Genomic DNA, 18,622 nt, shown 5'->3' with positions numbered 1-18,622 from the left:
ATGTAACAGAAAAGTGATAAATTAAAATATTTTTTTTTTAAAAAGGAGATAATAGTAGTAATTAAAGTAAGATACACCAAGGGACATGAGCAACGAAAATTAAACTGAATTAAGGATATTGAAATGGGAGCACAGATCTATAGTCTTGATAGCTTTCTTATTATTAGCAGAGGATATCGAGTTGAGGTACAGCTTCAGATTGGTCAAGATTTGTGGCGGTGTCTCTTTGTCCACACTGAGCAGGGGGAGGCGCGGGGTTAAACATGCTGTGGTGCTCTTATTCCTACCTGAGCAGGCACCCACAAATATGTCTTCTTTAATGTAGATGCCATTAAAAACCTGAGCAGCAGATTGAAAGAAACATTCTTCTTCTTTATTTAACTTTTTTCCTTCATTATTGTGTTATCAATGCTTTTCAAGCAACATACAAAAAAAAAAATACACTTCTAAACCACAAATGACAATTCTTACATGAAATGGCTGCATGAACTTGATGCAGCAAGTACAAGAAATCATAGAAATTGAACATTATGGAACATAAACGAACAACAAAGCAGCCATTTATTTACAACTACTAGTGTTATAAATCTTCAACGTATTGATGACACATACCTGTCTTTGTTTTTGGCAAACTTGAAAAATGACAAATTTGGTCGTTTGGGCTGTCTATTTGAGCAATTAATCGTTGAGCCGTGTGCTGAGGACATCTTCAAAGTGTACTAGATGGGGATCCTGCCATCTAACATGGTGTACTACAGACGTAGTCAAGAAAAACTGCACTTTTTTGTTAATTTTGCCCATCATCCACAATGCTTTTGTGAGACATGGACACACATTTGTCTTTTGTGTGCGTTCTAAAGATATAAAAACAGCAAAAAAGAGGCAGCTAAGAATGCAAGTAATGGGATGCAACTATTCTGCCTATAAAGCCTTCTGAAAAAACCCTCCAAAAACGACCAACAGCGGTCCATTTACATAATGTCACCTGCATATTAACGAAGCTACAGCGACATTATCGTTATTAGCATTGTTATGCCAAACAACTACTTTATTCACATAGTGACACCTTGTCACAACATACCGGCTAGCTACTAGCCAACTAGCTTCACTACACACTCACTCATCATGCCATGCTCACAACGCCTCAGGCCACTACCAAGGGTAACGCTACATAGTGGAGCTGCCACTACTATTGCTGTGTTTTTGTTTTTGAGGTTGGAAAAGTTAATGCTATATGTAGCGTTCGTTTCTATACTGCTATGTGAAATCAGTGCGCCCAGGAAGGAAGTTCTGGTAATGCTTAAAATGACCAAAGTCTGGCTAATTACATGTTATAGTGAATGTCCTGTTACTACATAGTTACAGCATGGATAAAAAATTATTAAATATTGTTGGAAGTTTTTGGAGGTGTTTTAATAGCGGGCGTTGCAGGAGGAAAAGGTGTGTCCCCTTATGTGCATGAGTTAGCTGCCTCTTTTTAGCAGTTTTTATATCTGCACAACACACAGAAAAGACAAAGACTTGTGTCGTAATGCCTCACATAAGATAGGCAAACTTTCAAAAAAAGTGCAGTTTTTCTTTAAGTAATTAGTCTCATGTATTGCTCTCTAATATACTGCATTTGGTTGTGCCTTCCCGGTTGTGTAATGTGGTCTCATCTTGACACTGACGTCATGACAGGATCTCTCAGGATCTTTCTGCAAGAAAGCAAAGATCAAGAATATCTTTAGTGGTTTACAGCTACTCTACTCCTGTCCTATTCTATTTGTGTTTTCTACTTATTACTTCTGCTCTAAAAGCTATGATGATGATGTGTTTAAATCAGGTGTGTCAAACTCGTTCCATGGAGGTCCGAGACACTGCAGGTTTTACAGTATCTCCAACCAGTTTCTCCAGCAGGCGATTTAATTGATGAGCTCCTTTCCTCAAATTGAAGGTGCTTATCATTAAAATCACCTGCTTAAGTAACTGGCTGGTAAGAAAACCTGCAGCGTCTCGGCCCTCCATGGCACGAGTTTGACACCCCTGGTTTAAATAAAGACTCACGCTGACTCCTTGCCTTGTCACATGTTGCTAATGTGGTCGGCCATCATGTTGCTGGAATCCCAATCGTCGGACACCAGCTGACAGAATGGGCGGAGCTTGTCCAGTGCAGCATTCCACCTGTCTTTGTCTCGGACTCCCATATTGTACGTGAGGTTGAGGGTGAGGCGGTGCGGTGGAGGGTGTGGTGTTAAGGCCTCAGCAAAGTGTAGCAGGTCATCTGGCTGGATGAAATTTAGGCTGTGTGGAAGAAGAAGAGCAGTATTTCTACATCCATTTTCCTTAACTGGGTGATGGATTGGAACAGTCTAAGCAGGGAAGCCCACAGGGTCATTCTTAAGACTCGGATTCTCCATAGGGACAGCAGCACGACTTAGTGAGCACTCACCGGAGATCGAGGTATTCCAATGAGCTTGGCATTGGTCCAGAGAAGAGTTCTGCCACCACGTGGACGTTGCAAGCTGTGGACACAGGCAATGTGTGAACACATCAGCAACCGTATGCTTGACGCGGCGAGGGCGTGGTTTACCGAGACGGTTCTGAGACAATGTGAGCTTGCGCAGAGACGGCACTGCCTTCAGGGCCTCAACCAACAGCCACAAAACCTGCTGCTTGTTGCTGTGCCGCTCCAGGAGACGGCAGTCATGGAGGTGGAGCTCTGAAAGACAAAGCAGCGTCAAACATGGCGGCACAAAGAAGACAGCGTGGACTTTGTTACCTTCCAGCTTGCACACTCGCAGCAGGGTGAGGATCTGGTGGAAACAATCAGACAAGTTCAGGTCCATCAAGTCGAGACTTGTCAGGCGGCCATTAGACTCTAAACACAGAAAAGGTCTCTCAAACACAGCAAGTACAGTCATCCCGCACAGCTTCACTCTATCACAGTTAAAAAAAAAATAATTAAACAAATCATGCTGTTTTGTGGTTGAATACGGCCTACTATTAGTCAAAAAATACATACTTAAAAAATGCATACTTAAGCAAATGTGACATATTTTTTGTCTAAATTAAGCATTTTCAAGCATAGACGTGATGATATGTAGTATTCTACACTGGTCATTCAGTGTCAGTACACACAAGCACCAGACTTAATCACTGAAACAACAGGCTTTTATTGCAGGTTTGAATGACCCCACAAAAGGCGTAATAATCCCTAATAAAAACACGGGCTACTGTTGCGGCCATTACTGCTGCCGGCCAAGTGGACGGACCTTTTGCACATGCATTTTTCTTATTTTATAGTTTTGGTGTGTCCTGCAGCGCATAGAGCAGCTGAGCAGACCATCGATACCAATCTTCCCTCCCTCCAGAACATCTACAACACATGTCCTGGAGGGAGGGGAGCAAGCAAACATAATATCCGAATATTTTGACTGGCATGACTTTTGTGGTAGTGTGGCAGAAGTAATTCCACTTTGTCGTGAGTCTTAAGCAACTTAAGCAAATGTGACATATTTTTTGTCTAAATTAAGCATTTTCAAGCATAGACTTGATGATATATAGTATTCTACACTGGTCATTCAGTGTCAGTACACACAAGCACCAGACTTAATCACTGAAACAACAGGCTTTTATTGCAGGTTTGAATGACCCCACAAAAGGCGCAATAATCCCTAATAAAAACACGGGCTACTGTTGCGGCCATTACTGCTGCCGGCCAAGTGGACGGACCTTTTGCACATGCATTTTTCTTTTTTTATAGTTTTGGTGTGTCATGTGGTTCTCACTGTGTGTCTGTCTACAGGTCCACATGTAGGTATGCCTTCTGTTTTACATCGTTTTCACTCAGTGGTCTGTTCCTGTGCAGACGTGACTATTTACTGATCTGATCTACAGTATTCTATTCTAAAATCTTACACTTCGATCGGAGAATCCCTAGTTCTTAGCCCACTGCTGACCCATTACTGCGTGGCAACACACAACAAAATGATCCACATCAAGTTTGAGGACGGCAGTACTGTGGTGGGTGCAACTAAGGGGTGCGCTGAGTCGACTGGCCATGTGGTGCAGCGACTACGATCTTACCCTTAACATGAAGAAGACAAAGATTGTGGTCGACTTCAGGAGAGCCAACACCAAGGACCTTCCACTAATCATCAACGGAGCCGCTGTAGAAAGAGCAAGCAGCACTAAATTCTTGGGCGTGCAAATCACAAAAAGGACCTCCCACCAAAACCACAGCACTGGCCAAGAAGGCCCAGCAACGCCTCTACTTCCTCTGCAAACTCAAGAGAGCCGAAGCCCCGCTCCCCATCATGCGCTCCTTCTACCGTGGAACCACAGAGAGCATCCTGTCCAGTTTTATCACTGTGTGGTATAGAAGCTGCACCGCTGCTGACAAAAAGATCCTGCAGCGCATAGAGCAGCTGAGCAGACCATCGATACCAATCTTCCCTCCCTCCAGAACATCTACAACACATGTCCTGGAGGGAGGGGAGCAAGCAAACATAATATCCGAATATTTTGACTGGCATGACTTTTGTGGTAGTGTGGCAGAAGTAATTCCACTTTGTCGTGAGTCTCGACGAGCCTTGGAAAGGACTTATGTGCATGTGCTCTTTCTTCGTCTATAGTTTGGTGTGTCACGTGGTTCCATCTGTGTGTCTGTTTACAGTGACACACGTAGGTGTGCCTTGTGTATTACATCGTTTTCACCCAGTGTTCCGTTCCCGTCTGGATGCAACTACGGTATTTAACAATAATAATAATTTTTTAACTTGTGTCTGTGTGGACAGGGCCTGAGGTACAGCTTCATCCATCAGACTGTCAGGATGCTAAACTCTCTCGCAGCTGTCACCCTCCCCTTCCTGGACTCTGGATTACCCTCACACCATGATCCTCCCCTCCCTCTCTTCTGTCCTCTGACCCCACACACCGTGGGCTAACCACTCATACACACAAACTGGAGGTTCCTGTGTGGACAGGCCCCAGTGATTCATTAGAGTGCTAATTAAGGCCGTGTCGCATCCAGACGGGAACGGATCAGTGGATGAAACAATGTAGTGCATAAGGCACACCTACCTGTGACGCTGTGAACAGACACGCAGACAGAACTTTGTCACACCAAAACTACAGAAAAAGAGAGCATGGCTGGCTTGTCTAGACTTAGGACGAACTGGAATTCCTTCTGCAAGTCATTTTGGAGTACAAGACAGAAAAATACCAGCAGAAAGTAGACTGGGGTGGGTCATGCCAGTTGAAATATTCAGATTTTATGTTTGCTTGTCTGCAACGCTCACTTCTGGTCACATGATGGCAAAGGCAGGACTCCAGACTAACTTTTTTTACTAGGACCACAGTGGCCCCTTACTTAAAATTTTAGGAGAGCAAGCAGAAAATTTAGGGGCGCGCACCGAAATCGACTTACAAAATAATTATTCACATTTACTCTCATTTTCACTTCATTACTGATAAATACTCAGTAAATGACAACTGTCTTCTCTATCCACCGTTTCTGTCCCTAGCTTCTAGAAGGATCTCATTGGTGGCATCGAATCCCGCCCTCTTTCCTTCTTCTTTGGTGTTTGTCTCCTTTCTTCTTCTTTAGAAGTTAATGTCGGATGGGAAACTTGCTCATTTGCGCATTACTGTCAACTACTGGGCTGAAGTGTGGAGCACAGGTTTGTCAGCAACAAAAAATATTCAATAATAATACAATAAAATGCAAACTGACTGGTAAGGTTGCCAACTTAAATAATAAGGGACACTTTGTTGGCAGGGCCAACCAACCCAATGTTTTTTTCTTTTGTTTTTTTTTACCTTTAATTGTGTGAAACAAATGTACTATTTGACACAAACCTGAATTTAATTTGATGCCTGTTTTAGAGTAATACTAATACATGGGAAGTTAATTGTTTAATAATATATTTTATAAGACAAAATAACACAAATAACAGAGTAAAATAACAATTTAAATACCTTTCTCATACAAATCTGACGTGCTTAATATATACGGAAGAGTATACATTGAGTGTCCAGGTTTATGATAGTACAATTGTATCCAACTTCCAGCACTATTAAAGCTACTTTGACAAAAAAAAGGAGCAGTGAGCCATTTGTGTTGTAGGCATCATGTCTGAAGTGAACAGTTATAATACATACTAAGAGTTTAGGAAAAATTCTAACTTTGGTGAGATACTCAACTGATCAGATGGCGAGCGACTGGTAGTTCACGAGCTACCAGTTAAGATCCCGTGATAGCGTCACTATTTTAAAGCTGGACACACTATGTGTTTATGTTAAACATCGTTTTGAAGACAAGACCTAATTTTTATAATGGTCATAAGAGAGCAAGTGACCCTTTAAAAAAGTAAGTTAGCACGTACCCCATGAACGTGACAACCATTGTAGCTTCCCTTTGGGACAAAAATGAGCTCAAATATGATGTCATTGTTTTCAGAAAGTAGTAGTTTACAGGAAACAACACAGAAAGGTTGCCAGATTTTTCCATTTTGGAAGCAACAACCTTTCAGGGCACTCAGAACAGTGTTTCCATGTGAGTAAAAGGACATGACTGTGTGAGGAGGGTTTTACGTCTGGAACACATCACACCCAAGAGACAGAACAGGATGCAGGACACTTTCCCAAGAGAAATCAAACCAAAAGGGGACCAGGCCATGATTTACTGCCACTAGAAGCAAGCCAGGAGAGGGAGGTCAAAGGGGGACTAAAGCTCTGAAGGACTACATGAGGGAACCACATGACTGCCTTAATGAACAACTGCTTTGCTTCTTAATTATTTATTTATTAAGTGTTGTGTATATGTACAGTGAGAGCTAATTTAACCAAAGTCAAATTCCTTGTTTGTGTAAGCATACTTGGCCAAAAAAGCTGACTCTGATTCGGATTCTGAAAGCACTGTGCAGCGTCGAAGTCATTTAAGTTTCCTTTAACTGTTCAATTAAGATTACTTTAATTAAGATGACTTTAGCACGTATGGAGATATTACTCTGTCTTTGTTGAGTACCTGAACGCACTGACCAAGTCTGACGCAGTGCGGTGTGGCGCTCACACTCAGAAAGGGTTAAGACTGAAGGACATTTTCACTTCTCCTCAGATGAGGCTGAATATGCAGCTTTGGGGGCCCCTGTTGGCTTGGGGACCTGCCTATTGCAAGAAACAGCCCTGATGAAACGAAACAACATAAGCATGCAGAAACTTTGGGCTTTCTAACAGTATATTATTTTTCCAATAAAATAATAGTCCTTATTTACAAAATCAATATGTATTAACATAAAATTTGATGTAGTTATTTACAAAACAATTTTAAAAAAACATGTTTTTTTATCTTTGCTTCTGAAAGTTTTCCAAGGCCGCCTGGTGGTTGGGGGACTGTCACTGCGCAATACATACCCAGAACGCATGCGGTTCAATTGGGTTCTACACAGGTGCAGAGCGCGTCTACATCCGGTCGGCCTATTTTTCGGCAGTCCAATGTTAGGCATGTGTAAGCTACGCCACCCGTCGATCTATTTTACGGCAGCAAGCGTCCCCCTCCACTACCAAAAAACATTAAGATAGATAGAAATTTGAGAAATAACAACATAATAAATATGTTTTTCTTATATCATATCCATGTTGCAAGTTAATAAGCCCTCTTTTCTTTGTTCCATAAATTATTTTATGTTTTTTTTTTTTCGCCACTGAAAAAATACACACAAAAGCATTTGCTAGGAAGATATGTTTGAATGGATGGTAATCCCCTGTTTAGAAAAAAATAACTGAAAAAGATGAATCCTCTAGATTAATACATCATTGTACTCTACTGACCATTTATGTTAATACATTTAAAAAATTATAACTACCACAGCGTGTGACGTCGCAGAAGCGCTGTTGTAGTGACGTAGTCCTTGCGCATGCACGGGACCGATTGCATTCCGGGCACGTATTGCGCAGTGACAGGGACTTTTGCAGTAAATGACTTCCTATTTATATTCTCTACTTGTCCAAGCGGGAGACATGGTGCTGTCACATGATTTGTGAGGCCCTGTCCACACGGAAACATTCCTGCGACTTTTTTCTTTGGCAGGTTGAAAAAAATTTCCATCCACTCTGTGTCAGATTAGTAAATAGTTGCATCCAGACAGGAACGGATCACTGGGTCAAAACAATGTAACACACAAGGCACACCTATAGGCCTGTAACGATAATCAATAAATCGATTAATTGAACGATAAATAAAAACGGAGTCGATCATTTTGCCGGCCTCGATAAATTGACATGTGCATGCATTTTCCTCGTCTCTCTTTACCACACAGGCTGGATGACAAGAGGGTTCACTTTCATCTGTCTATGTGCGTTGGTGCTACAGTGGAATGAACGGAGAGAGTGAACCCTCCTCTCAGTCTCTTTGTCCCAGTACGTGGAGGCGGGTCTACTAGTGAGTGGCTACACAGAGTGCTAGCAGCAATTTAGCCTCTTGAGCAAACATATGCTAACATGAATTAAGGCACAAAAGCGATGGTTTCTAAGGCAAATGCCACAGCCCCAGTGTGGGAATATTTTGGTTTTAAAGAGAATGAACAGGGTAAGCGCATGAACGCAGACGAACCGATATGTTGTATTTGTTCAAAAATAGTGACGAGGAAGAAGGGGAATACGACCAACTTGTATGCACACTTCAAACAAAACCATCCTGTCCGGTTTTCCCAACTGGGAAGAAAAAAAAACAAATACTGATGGAGGTGCAGCGAAGCCTTCGTCCCGACAGTCAACGCTTACTGAGGCATTTGGTCGGCAATGTAAATATAAACAAAACAGCGCAAAAAGCACAATCACAGTGTTGTTAGCTATACTGTACCTGTATGTTAAACCTTCCTGTTAAGGAGTAATACCTAATGTTCATTATTTACTCAAGTGCAATTTTGTTTACATAGACTTGATACTCCATTTTATTTATTGTTGTGCATGCTTTTTATTGGAGTGTTTTTTTTCTCAACAGAGATAGGGTCTATTTGTTGTTGTTTTTGGTTATGACTGTGATTTTTACTGCAATTTTTGCTAAAAGAGACAGAGTCCATTTTATTTTCATGGGGGTCTTTTTTTGTTTAATTTATTACGTTTGCTACATTTATTTTATTTAAAAGCTCTTGACATTCCAATTACAATGTTAAATACTCTTGAGAAATTCAAGACATTGTTTTTGATATGATGTACTCACATTATTATGCCATATAATTAATTAAAAAATGATCTCATAAAATGTTGGCAATAATATCAATTAGCGACAATAATTTGTAGGACAATTATCATCCAGCAAAATTTGTTATCGTGGCTGGCCTACACACCTACGTTTGGCGCTGTGAACAGTCACACAGACAAAACCACGTGACACACCAAATTATAGAAGAAGAAAGAACGCATGCGCCATCTGTCGTCTTCTGCTTTCCAATGCTCATCTACAATTACGACAAAGCGGAATTACTTCTGCAAATTATTTTGGAGTTTGAGACAACAGAACATCAAGAGAACTTTGACTGGTGAGTGATGCCAGTCTAAATATTCAGGTATTACATTGGCTTATCGTCAAAGCTCACTTCTGGTCACGTGATGGTGACGGGTCGGCGATGTCATCGTTTCTGGAAAGAAGCAGGTTGCTTGTCTACACGGAAACGACAAGCCGGCCTTTTCAGATTTTCCCACTCTGGAAGCCGTTTTCAAAAAATACTATTTCAGGTCACCCAGAACGCCCTTTCAGAAAACGTTTCCATGTGGATAGCCCCTGATACTGTACGTTGGCCCTTTTAAGACCCTTTGATATCAGGGCGCAAGGGGCCTTCTCGGATGTAATATTATTAATATATTATTGTATAATATTTTCATTATTATTTATCAATTATTACAGACTTAAGGTGAATGGGCAGGTTTTCCCGTTAAAAAATGTAATTATTTTGAGAAGAAATCAGTGACTATACCGGGGAGTGAAGGCTGACTGCGAATGGTTGTAGATTTACCTTACACATTTTTACTTCATGTTAGCAAGATTAGGCTTAAACAAGGGTCTGCTCAGGTTGGGTCAGGATAAGCTTATTTCTCATAATCAGGATAGATTTGGAGCCCACTGTCCAGGCAGTCGTTAGGTTGGAGTTTAGAGGTTGACGTCATAATTTGGGAATATCAAAAGCACCAGTAATTTACATTATAAAGGAAGTCCCTCATGTGACGTTTATAATTGTTTACCTGACAGCGTGGTGAGAAGTTCCTTTTGAGAGTAAGGGGTCAGCAGGCGCATCCCTTTCACATGCAGCGTGACCAGGTGGGGGCAGCGTCTCAACACGGACAAGAGGAAGACAAGATCTGTCAGCTGCTGATTCATTTTGACTGACAGGTGCTCCAGCGGAAGTTCGCCTACAGGACAGTTAGGACACGGTCAACAATGAGCAAGAGAGGGACGCCCGCTGAAGCTGCCACACAGGTAAAAGCACAGATACTCACTTGTATCCTTCGCAAGCGGCAGCTTCTCCACAAACACGTTATCAAACTCTACATTGAGCTCCATCAGCCTGGGGTAGGCGTGCAACAGGAGGCTCAACAAAGACGGGTATGACAGCGAGTAGATGGACAGACGGCTGAGGGAGGCGTCAGAGTGTTGAAACAGCTGCTTCAGAGCTTTAGTGAAGTCCAACACATCTGAAAACTGAAAAGGGTCTGTACCAGAACATTACACACACACACACACACACACACACACACGTTTGACATCAAAATGTAGAAAATATGATTTGACAAGAAAAACATTGATGACTCACACTTGCTGCGCACCGTTAGAGCAGTCAGGCGAGAGCATGAAGGAAGTATTTTAGTCAGGTTTCTCAAGCTCCTCAGTGAACAGTCCTCCAGTTCCAGATGTTCAATGACTCTGTTTGGACACCCGGTGCATGTATGGACATTTCCATAAAGAACGTATGGGTACAACTTTAAGTGTTTTGCTGGGGAGCCTTCTTCGTCGTCGTCGTCGTCATTCCAGGTGTTTTCCCTGTAAAGTTTGCTCAGACATCCTCCTTCATACAGCACCTTAGACAAGATGTAATGGTCATTGGTATGTAGAATGACATGTTTGGTGACGCCATGTTGCATCAAGTGATGGATGATGTACATCTGTAATTTCCTCTTCTCCCCAAGCACACTTTTAGCAATCCACAGTGAAAGTGTAGTAACCGTCTCCTCTAAAACACGGAGAACAGGCGTCTGTCCAGCTATCAAGTCGATCCTTGAGTTGCGCCTGAATGACAACTTAAAATGGTTGATGGTTTTAGCCGCTGCCAACAAAAGGTCTGGAGTATTTAAATGCTTCCTAACACTCAGAGGTAGGCCTTGGCCATTGATGACCATTGCAAACATCCTCCACATGACTTCTTGCTTCACATCTTGCTCCGTGTCAAATGTCTTCAGCTAGAATCAGAGAAGGGAGAAGCGTGACAGTAGTCTGCTGCGACCTGAGAAGGTACAATATCTATTCATCACAGAAGATACCTACGCTGGCCCTGCCCTGCAATTGCCGGTAGACCTTCAACCATTCAGAGGCCGTGGATATTCCTGAGAGGAAAACAGACAGGCGAGCAAGAACGCGGGAGGTAAAGTTGACTGTCAAATGAAACAAATGAAGACAAACCAGGCGCTCTTCACTCACAAGCATACCTTTGAGATTGAGGCCCGGCTGAAGTTCATCCAGCTGACACACGTTCAAATGAGGAAGAAGACCCTTTAGAAGTTCTCTCGGAAGATCTGATGACACATAAATTACATAATCTCAGGACAAACTGACTGGACAAGGACAAGTTTTATACAGTAATTTCTTCAATTTATCATTTCACTCATCTCTATTCTTGCAAGGAAAAATTCAAAACTAAATAGTACATCTGCACAATGTCTACATATGTTTTAAAAGTCCATATTACGTGCTTAGGGCAGCATGAAACTGGAAGTAAAAATGTCGTTCAGTTCGTGGACCCTAACTGAATGAAAGCCAACTCGGAAAATACCTATATTAATATTTATGTGTTATGGTAGTCACGTTAGCCTGAGCTAGCTAGCTAGTGCTCCGAACACAGAAACACTTCCGGTTTACTTACGAAGTACCGCTGTTGTCCCCAAAACTTTAAAATGTTCACTGACAGCTCTGAAGCAGATACCATTCAAAGTAGTGATCTGATTTTCTGTATCTAGTATACTCATCACTGCTGCCCATTAACGTCAACACTAGCACACAAAAATTCAGACGGTGAAGGCACTGTAGCCCAACTCCTCAGTATGAAATGTAGCCATTGGCTGTCGCGAGATGACGCCATGACGCAATTTGCATCTTATTTGCATATGGTGTAACGTGCTGTAAGCATAACCTCGTAGGAGAGACAAAAGTGAGTAAAGACACCTTAATTACGTTTAGAACTACAAAAAAATATTCTTGGTTTGTTAATTTAAAATTGACCATCACTTTAATCTCGGTCAGCACCTCTCAAAGTCTAGACAACATAAGAATTACATCTGGACTCCAGCCTCCAGCTTTTATCTTGCAGTTAGGACTACTTGTTTAATTGATCACACAACGTTCTCTCATCACACGTTCTGACACACTGACAGGTAAGTGACTAAGTCCGAATGAGTCTTGAGTGTAATGATTAATGAAGCTTAACAAACATTTACGTTTTAGATTCCGCTCTGTAAAAAAGTGCAAGATCCACCCTGGCAGTATCCAGGCGTCAGGCGCAGGCGTCATTCATTTGCAGTCTGGTTGTGAAGAGCTCCACTCTGCTCAGTGTGCCACGGGAGCTGACTGTGCCCTGACCGCTTGTGACTGCTTTAGGGTGGGGCGGACCTCTCAGCATGCTGCTGCTCAGTGAGAACAGAAACTGCATGCTTTCACTTTTAAGTCTCCAAATACCCGAAAACTCCCCAACGACACCAGAAAAAGCCGCTAGATTTGTTGCTAGTCAAGACATTTTGTGAAAATATGTCGCAATAAGGGTTTGGAAAGTCGCCAGATTTAGCGACAAAGTCACCAAGTTACCAACACTGAGTGAAGCGAACACGAATGACAATGCCTTGTGTTAACAAAGAAAACCCCTACCGAAAACACAAGCGAGACCAAGTGGTTTGGAGAAAGAAAACATGCAAACTTTCTGTGGCAAGACAGTGATACAGTATATTACGTTCTCAAGTAAGACAACAAACCTTTCCATTTCATTTCAGTTTTCACAATACGTTAAAAGTCACACAAAAATCATTAAAACCTTTAAAATATTTTGTTTCCTCATATCAAGATGAAGAAAATGGATGGATGATATCTTGTGTCATGTGCGGTGGTGTTCACAGTACATGAATTCAACTCTTTTCCTTAATTTCTTGAGTATGGCGATGCAATGAAATAATTTCTATTGACTTGTTTTGGTGTCTTGTGTCCAACAGAGACAGGCTGTTTAGTTCCCTGATATGTACTGAGAGGTTGTCAATATGCTGTTTTGTCATGCAGCCAGTGGAAGTTGTATCCTTGACATGGCTACAAATTATACTCCTGTCCTGTAGCCGTAGAAAGTTCAAGTCAAATACCGTTTCCTTAAACAAACAAGGACTTTATTCTTCAGTTTTGATAAAAATTAAAACACTCATCAATGAATAAATATGTCTGTACACAGGCGGTCACAGGACACCTCTCTGGTCTTCGTGAGAGCGCTGGTGGAAGACGAAGGAGATTGCCGCGTCCCAGGAGGCCTTCAACACTTGGTCCCTCAGGCCCTTCTTGTCAAAGCAATGGTTCCACTGGGAGAGGTCGCTCGTGCAGTCAGACTCAGCTGGAGGGGGGCGGACTTGGATGCCGTTGACGCAGCGGCGACAGCGAAATCTAATGGCGCCACAAGGGAGAGACGTGAGTTGAAATGCCATTGGAGTACTGCGGAACCCGTCAACATAAGCGGTTGTGAACATAACCAAAAACCAAAACTAGCCGTTGCTTGCACATTTACTTGTGATTTTGTCCAGAGACATAAGGATAATGAGAGATAAAAAGGGATTTTTCATCCCACAGCAGTTTGACATTTCCTCCCTCCATTTGTGCATATTTTTATTTAGATACTTGTGCTTCCATATGATATATCATACTCTTATCCAGTAGAGCTGCTGCAGTAATTTTGTTGTATGTCTTGACTGCAGTGACAACAAAGCTGTGGTACATGCGTTAATCTTTTGGCTAACAATTTAATTTTAAAAATAATAAATGGGTGCATTTTGTTATTTAGTCATTATGGTTGTTGTTTTGTTTAGGTATTCCATCTTTAGAACCAAAGAATACATAATAATTCCTTGTAGGTATTCTAAAGCGGTCTTGGATCTCTAAAGTAAAGTTCTGCAAAAGATCATTACTTGTCGTGTGTGTCGCTGGCGGTCTCCTCGTTGAGCGCAAAGAGCTCACGCAGTTCGCCAAGTGAGAAGTGGCGCTCCACATCCTGCTCCTCGTCCACCACGCAGCTGCTCAGGGCTTTCTTGTGGGCCTGCCTCTGCAGGATCTTTTCCTCGATGGTGCCCGTCTGCGGGCAGCCAGAGGTGGAGACATGAGCGTGGCAAGCGTAGCAAATGTGAGACGTGTGCTACTCACAGATAGCAGCCTGTAGATGTAGCATGTCTTCTTCTGACCGTCTCTCCACACCCGCGCCATGGCCTGCTCGTCATTGGCCGGATTCCAGTCTGGATCGAACATCACCAAACGGTTGGCGCCGATTAGATTCAGGCCACAGCCACCTGCCTTGCTGCTCAGCATGAAGATGAATTCTGGGTTCTAGAAGACACAGATGGATTCAGCTTGCGCTCGGGGTCTCTCTTTGGCGCTTCACACAGCTTACACCTTACCGATGGACTGTTGAATCGCTCCACAATCTTGGCCCGTTTCTTGATGGACATGGTTCCGTCCAGTCGGACATACGGGTACCTACAAGACAGCAGCAGGGCGGACGGAGTAGCAATCCTACATTAGGCCCAAAGACATGATGGGTCCCTCCCAAAAAGGCACCTTCTAGAATGGCACAGCTTCTCAAAGATGTCCAGTGTTTGAGTGTAGTTGGAGACGAGGACCACCTTGTCGCTGGTGGTCGTCCTGGTCATGGCAAGAATGTAGTCCAGAACCAACATTTTCCCTGGAGCAAAGCAGGCACACTGACCACCGCATCAACCTCTAACAGCGACTTCATAGCTTTTTTCATTCTTACCTGACAGTTGAGGCTCCACATATTTAATGGAGTAACCGGGCGGGAAAAGATCCAGAGCCCCTTCGAAACCTTCCTCACCCTCCAGGCACTTGTCATAGATGAGAGCAGGGTCTGACACACATGGAAAATCATCCTTTAAATGTACAAAACCAGCCCATTCCATGCCAACTACAACAACAACTGGAAAAGGGAAGAGCTGAAGCTCAAGTGAAATGGTGTACCAAAAATGTGGAATCATGGGAAAAGTGGAAAATAGCCGGAATATTTTGATGCTGGAATGGCTCAAATGACTTTACAAGTGTGGGGAAAATGCCTTTCATTTCAATAGGGATTTTTGGGCTGGGGAATGTGGAATTCTGGGAAACCCAGGAATTTTTTGGGACTGTAGAAATTAAATTAATGTTTTGATAATGGAATGGTTTGAAAAATAGCTCACATTTCAATGGAAATTTTTGAGCTGGAAAATGTGGAACTACGGGATAAATAATGTGGAAAAATATAAAAGCTGAATGTGGGAAAAACTCCATGGGAATGTTGAATGGGCCAGAGAATATGGAAGTCTTTTTTGGGGGGTGGAATGTGGAAAATAAATAGCTTGAATGTTTTGATGCTGGAATAGTTTGGATAATTTAATTAATGTGGAAACACTAAGAATTCTCAAGACCCGAATGAGCTGAATGTTATCATGGTGGAATGGTTTGAATAGGTTGAGAAATCTTATAATTGTGCAACTTGCACAAATTGTCCAGTCATTTCCAACGGGAATTTTGCTGTGGAAAATGTGGAATTTTTTGGAATTTGAAAAAAAAATGCTAGCCTCAATGTTTTGATGCTGGAATGATCTGACCGTGTTGACAAATGTGGAAAAATGTCATTCATCTCAATCAGAATGTTTTGGCCTGAAAATGTGCAATTCCTGAAAAACTGGCATTTTTGGGGGGGAATATGGAAAATAGCCTAAACGTTTTGATGTTGGAGTGGTTTGATAATTGGAGAAATGTGGAAGTGGTAAGAATTCTTAAGATCAAAAGGAATGAATGTTATGGAAAATGCAGAATTTGGGGAAAAGTGGGAATTTTGGGGATGTGGAATACCAATAGTACTAATGTCCTGAATGAGCTCAATGTTTTTAAGTTGGAATGGTTTGAATTGGTAGAGAAATGTGACAAATGCGGGACAGGTCCATTCATTTCCAATGGGAATTCTGTCAAATGTGGGACTTTTTTGAGGTGTGTCAATAGATAGCCGGCATGTCTTGAATGAGCTGAAACAAAGAAAAAGGCTCACAGAGCATTTGAACTGTATTCTTTGAAAGAGTCAGACCCTGTTGCAGAAGGGAGAGATTTTCAAGATGAAACGTCTTACGATTGCAGAGTTTCTTTAGAGAGGTGATGGATGACAGCGAGGAGACGCTAATCTTGCCCCCTTGCAGCGCCTCGACGGGCTTGGCCTGCCTCAGGAAGCGCTTGTAAAGCTCAGTCTGCAGGGGGGTCAGTCTGCAGGGAAAACAGACACGTCTTTAGTACACGCCATACATTTGGATCTGCTGACTCGGCACAAGTCCAGCCTACCTGCAACAGACCACCTGCTCTATCTTGACCGGCAGATACTTGGACAGGATGTCAGACGTTCTCCTGATTAAACACCTGAGGAGACGCACCAGGTTGTTAATTCGACTTGACGTTGAAGTTTTTCCCTCAAAAAGGAAGCTACCTGTTGACGATGCTGATCAGCTCCTTGAGCTGGTCCTCTCCTGTCTGTCTGTCTTTGTCACTGGCGTCAGCGTCACGACCCTTCAGAATGGGAAGCTCAAAGCGCTTCTTGAACTCCTGAGCTGTGCCTATTATCATGGAATGTTAAAATGTGACTTAAATCACTGCTTGTGCAGATTGCAAAGGTTTTACCATGGAGAAAGTTTGATCCTGGAACAGACTATTTCTATTTACATTTTTGATTTTTACATTACATGGTTTCCAAATCCCAAAGGATTTTGTTGCACCTGAGAGGTTCTAGTGCTGTTCTACTGGACAGCCACAAAAGGAAACTTACCAAGGATGCCAGCGTTAACAAAGTGGACCAGGCTGAAGTACTCCAGCAGGTCGTTCTGGATGGGTGTGCCTGATATCAGCACTCTCCTCTGGGCTCTCATGGCGTTGAGAGCCTGGTACGTCTGGTTGTCAGAGTTCTTGAGCCGATGGCCCTGAGGGAGTCAAACACACACGCAAGCATGACTGTGTGTTGTGCTGCACACTTGGTCACACAGCAGAACTACCTCATCGCAGATGATGAGACCAACGTGGCCTTTGTGCAGAACCTCTGCATGCAGCCGAAACGTCTCGTATGAGATGATGAGTATGGGGGTCGGTACTCTGAGGCCACGCTGGGAGATGAAGCTCACTAGAAGGCACAAAAGCAGTCATATGGATAAGAGACACTGTAGTATGTCAAGCCTACTTTCCATAAACAGTAACCACTAGAAGATGCAACTTTTCCTAAAAGCAAATAAAAGGCTTACATCTCTCAACTGTTATAAGCGAGCACTTCACCTTTGCTAAATAACTCTTTGCATCCTGTCAATGCAGCAAATACATCGAGAAAATTACCAAGTTTCCTGTCAATGTCGTCCTTGGAGCCTCCGTCTATGGCCACAGGCGCCACGCGTCCTCCCAGCCACTTTGCCACCTCATTGAACCAGTTGCGAACCAGACTAGACGGCGACACCACGATGGCCTTGTCTATCTCCGGCTTGGCGTCGGCACTTTGGCGAAGCAGCGTCCACACGAGAGTGATACACTGCAGGGTCTTGCCCAGGCCCATCTCGTCAGCCATGATGCAGCCATACGAACCCGGAATGCGTCTGCCCGTCACACAGTCCCACAGGAACTTCACCCCCTGGACGTAAGGGTACTTATTACAGCGTTCCTCACTTCCGGCTTCAGCCTTGTAAAATGGAACAACAGGCATTTACCTCTCTCTGATGGGGCCTGAGCACCTTCCCTAAGACGGGATCCACAACAACGTGGACAGGAAGTTTGTCCCTGCACAAAACAAAAGAAAGCTTCATAAACAAGCTAAAGCTATAAGACAGACAAAAAGCAATAATCATTCCCTTAGATCTGGGGTGTCCAAAGTGCGGCCTGGGGGTCATTTGTGGCACATGGTCTTTCTTTTTATTGGACTGCAGCAAAATTAAACAAAAAATCTTTTTTAAATTTAATACCTAGTCACCCATTGCTACAATCACTTTCGTTCTTTTGAGTTAACTTTTTTCCTCCATTTTGTCTTCCAAGCGTGATGCAGACTCTTGTAATGGCAGTGTGTCAAAGAAAAGTAAAGTTAGGGTGAAAAATGAAATTGACATTGTAAAAAGCTCAGAAAGTGGAGAA

At 42.8% G+C, this 18,622-nt stretch overlaps 2 protein-coding genes across 5 annotated transcripts in view; both read right to left on the bottom strand.

Moving 5' to 3' along the window:
* Positions 1 to 363: 363 nt before the first annotated feature.
* Positions 364 to 12,288, bottom strand: LOC129188430 (leucine-rich repeat-containing protein 41-like). Of its 3 annotated transcripts, none has more exons than XM_054788907.1 (11): positions 12,114 to 12,288; positions 11,680 to 11,766; positions 11,519 to 11,577; positions 10,791 to 11,433; positions 10,477 to 10,689; positions 10,222 to 10,389; positions 2,762 to 2,860; positions 2,573 to 2,701; positions 2,432 to 2,504; positions 2,047 to 2,283; positions 364 to 1,697 (listed from the first exon to the last, which is right to left on the bottom strand). In XM_054788907.1, the coding sequence occupies exons 1-10, from the start codon at positions 12,214 to 12,216 to the stop codon at positions 2,064 to 2,066; spliced, it is 1,794 nt and encodes a 597-aa protein (XP_054644882.1). In that variant the 5' UTR covers positions 12,217 to 12,288; the 3' UTR covers positions 364 to 1,697; positions 2,047 to 2,063. The 3 variants fall into 3 exon arrangements, with proteins under 3 accessions (XP_054644882.1, XP_054644883.1, XP_054644884.1); XM_054788908.1 differs by having other exon boundaries at positions 2,060 to 2,283; XM_054788909.1 differs by lacking the exon at positions 12,114 to 12,288 and having other exon boundaries at positions 11,515 to 11,577; positions 11,680 to 11,760.
* A 1,307-nt stretch (positions 12,289 to 13,595) lies between these two features.
* rad54l (RAD54 like) overlaps positions 13,596 to 18,622 on the bottom strand; it is a 9,696-nt gene continuing 4,669 nt past the window's right edge. For both annotated transcript variants that reach the window (XM_054789710.1, XM_054789711.1), the window contains 13 exons: positions 18,205 to 18,274; positions 17,840 to 18,128; positions 17,509 to 17,633; positions 17,286 to 17,436; positions 16,950 to 17,076; positions 16,808 to 16,882; positions 16,602 to 16,732; positions 15,237 to 15,347; positions 15,041 to 15,164; positions 14,881 to 14,959; positions 14,630 to 14,809; positions 14,398 to 14,561; positions 13,596 to 13,879 (listed from right to left, as the gene is read on the bottom strand). In XM_054789710.1, the coding sequence (XP_054645685.1) occupies positions 13,678 to 13,879; positions 14,398 to 14,561; positions 14,630 to 14,809; positions 14,881 to 14,959; positions 15,041 to 15,164; positions 15,237 to 15,347; positions 16,602 to 16,732; positions 16,808 to 16,882; positions 16,950 to 17,076; positions 17,286 to 17,436; positions 17,509 to 17,633; positions 17,840 to 18,128; positions 18,205 to 18,274 (1,828 nt within the window). In that variant the 3' untranslated portion in view covers positions 13,596 to 13,677. The remainder of the gene's footprint in view (positions 13,880 to 14,397; positions 14,562 to 14,629; positions 14,810 to 14,880; positions 14,960 to 15,040; positions 15,165 to 15,236; positions 15,348 to 16,601; positions 16,733 to 16,807; positions 16,883 to 16,949; positions 17,077 to 17,285; positions 17,437 to 17,508; positions 17,634 to 17,839; positions 18,129 to 18,204; positions 18,275 to 18,622) is intronic.

Source organism: Dunckerocampus dactyliophorus, chromosome 10 (assembly GCF_027744805.1).
Source record: "Dunckerocampus dactyliophorus isolate RoL2022-P2 chromosome 10, RoL_Ddac_1.1, whole genome shotgun sequence".
In the NCBI taxonomy this organism is placed as follows: Eukaryota; Metazoa; Chordata; class Actinopteri; order Syngnathiformes; family Syngnathidae; genus Dunckerocampus; species Dunckerocampus dactyliophorus.
Note: the sequence above shows the minus strand (reverse complement) of the source record. Positions and strands in the feature narration are given on the sequence as shown.

Bases quoted from the DNA above. Each gene is read 5' to 3' on its own strand.
- LOC129188430 (XM_054788907.1), bottom strand. From the start codon at position 12,216: ATGAGTATACTAGATACAGAAAATCAGATCACTACTTTGAATGGTATC. The intron at 11,578-11,679 runs GTATGCTTGTGA...TTTTCCTCTCAG, and splicing joins GCCGGGCCTCAATCTCAAAG to GAATATCCACGGCCTCTGAA. The intron at 2,702-2,761 runs GTAACAAAGTCC...TTTGTCTTTCAG, and splicing joins GCGAGTGTGCAAGCTGGAAG to AGCTCCACCTCCATGACTGC.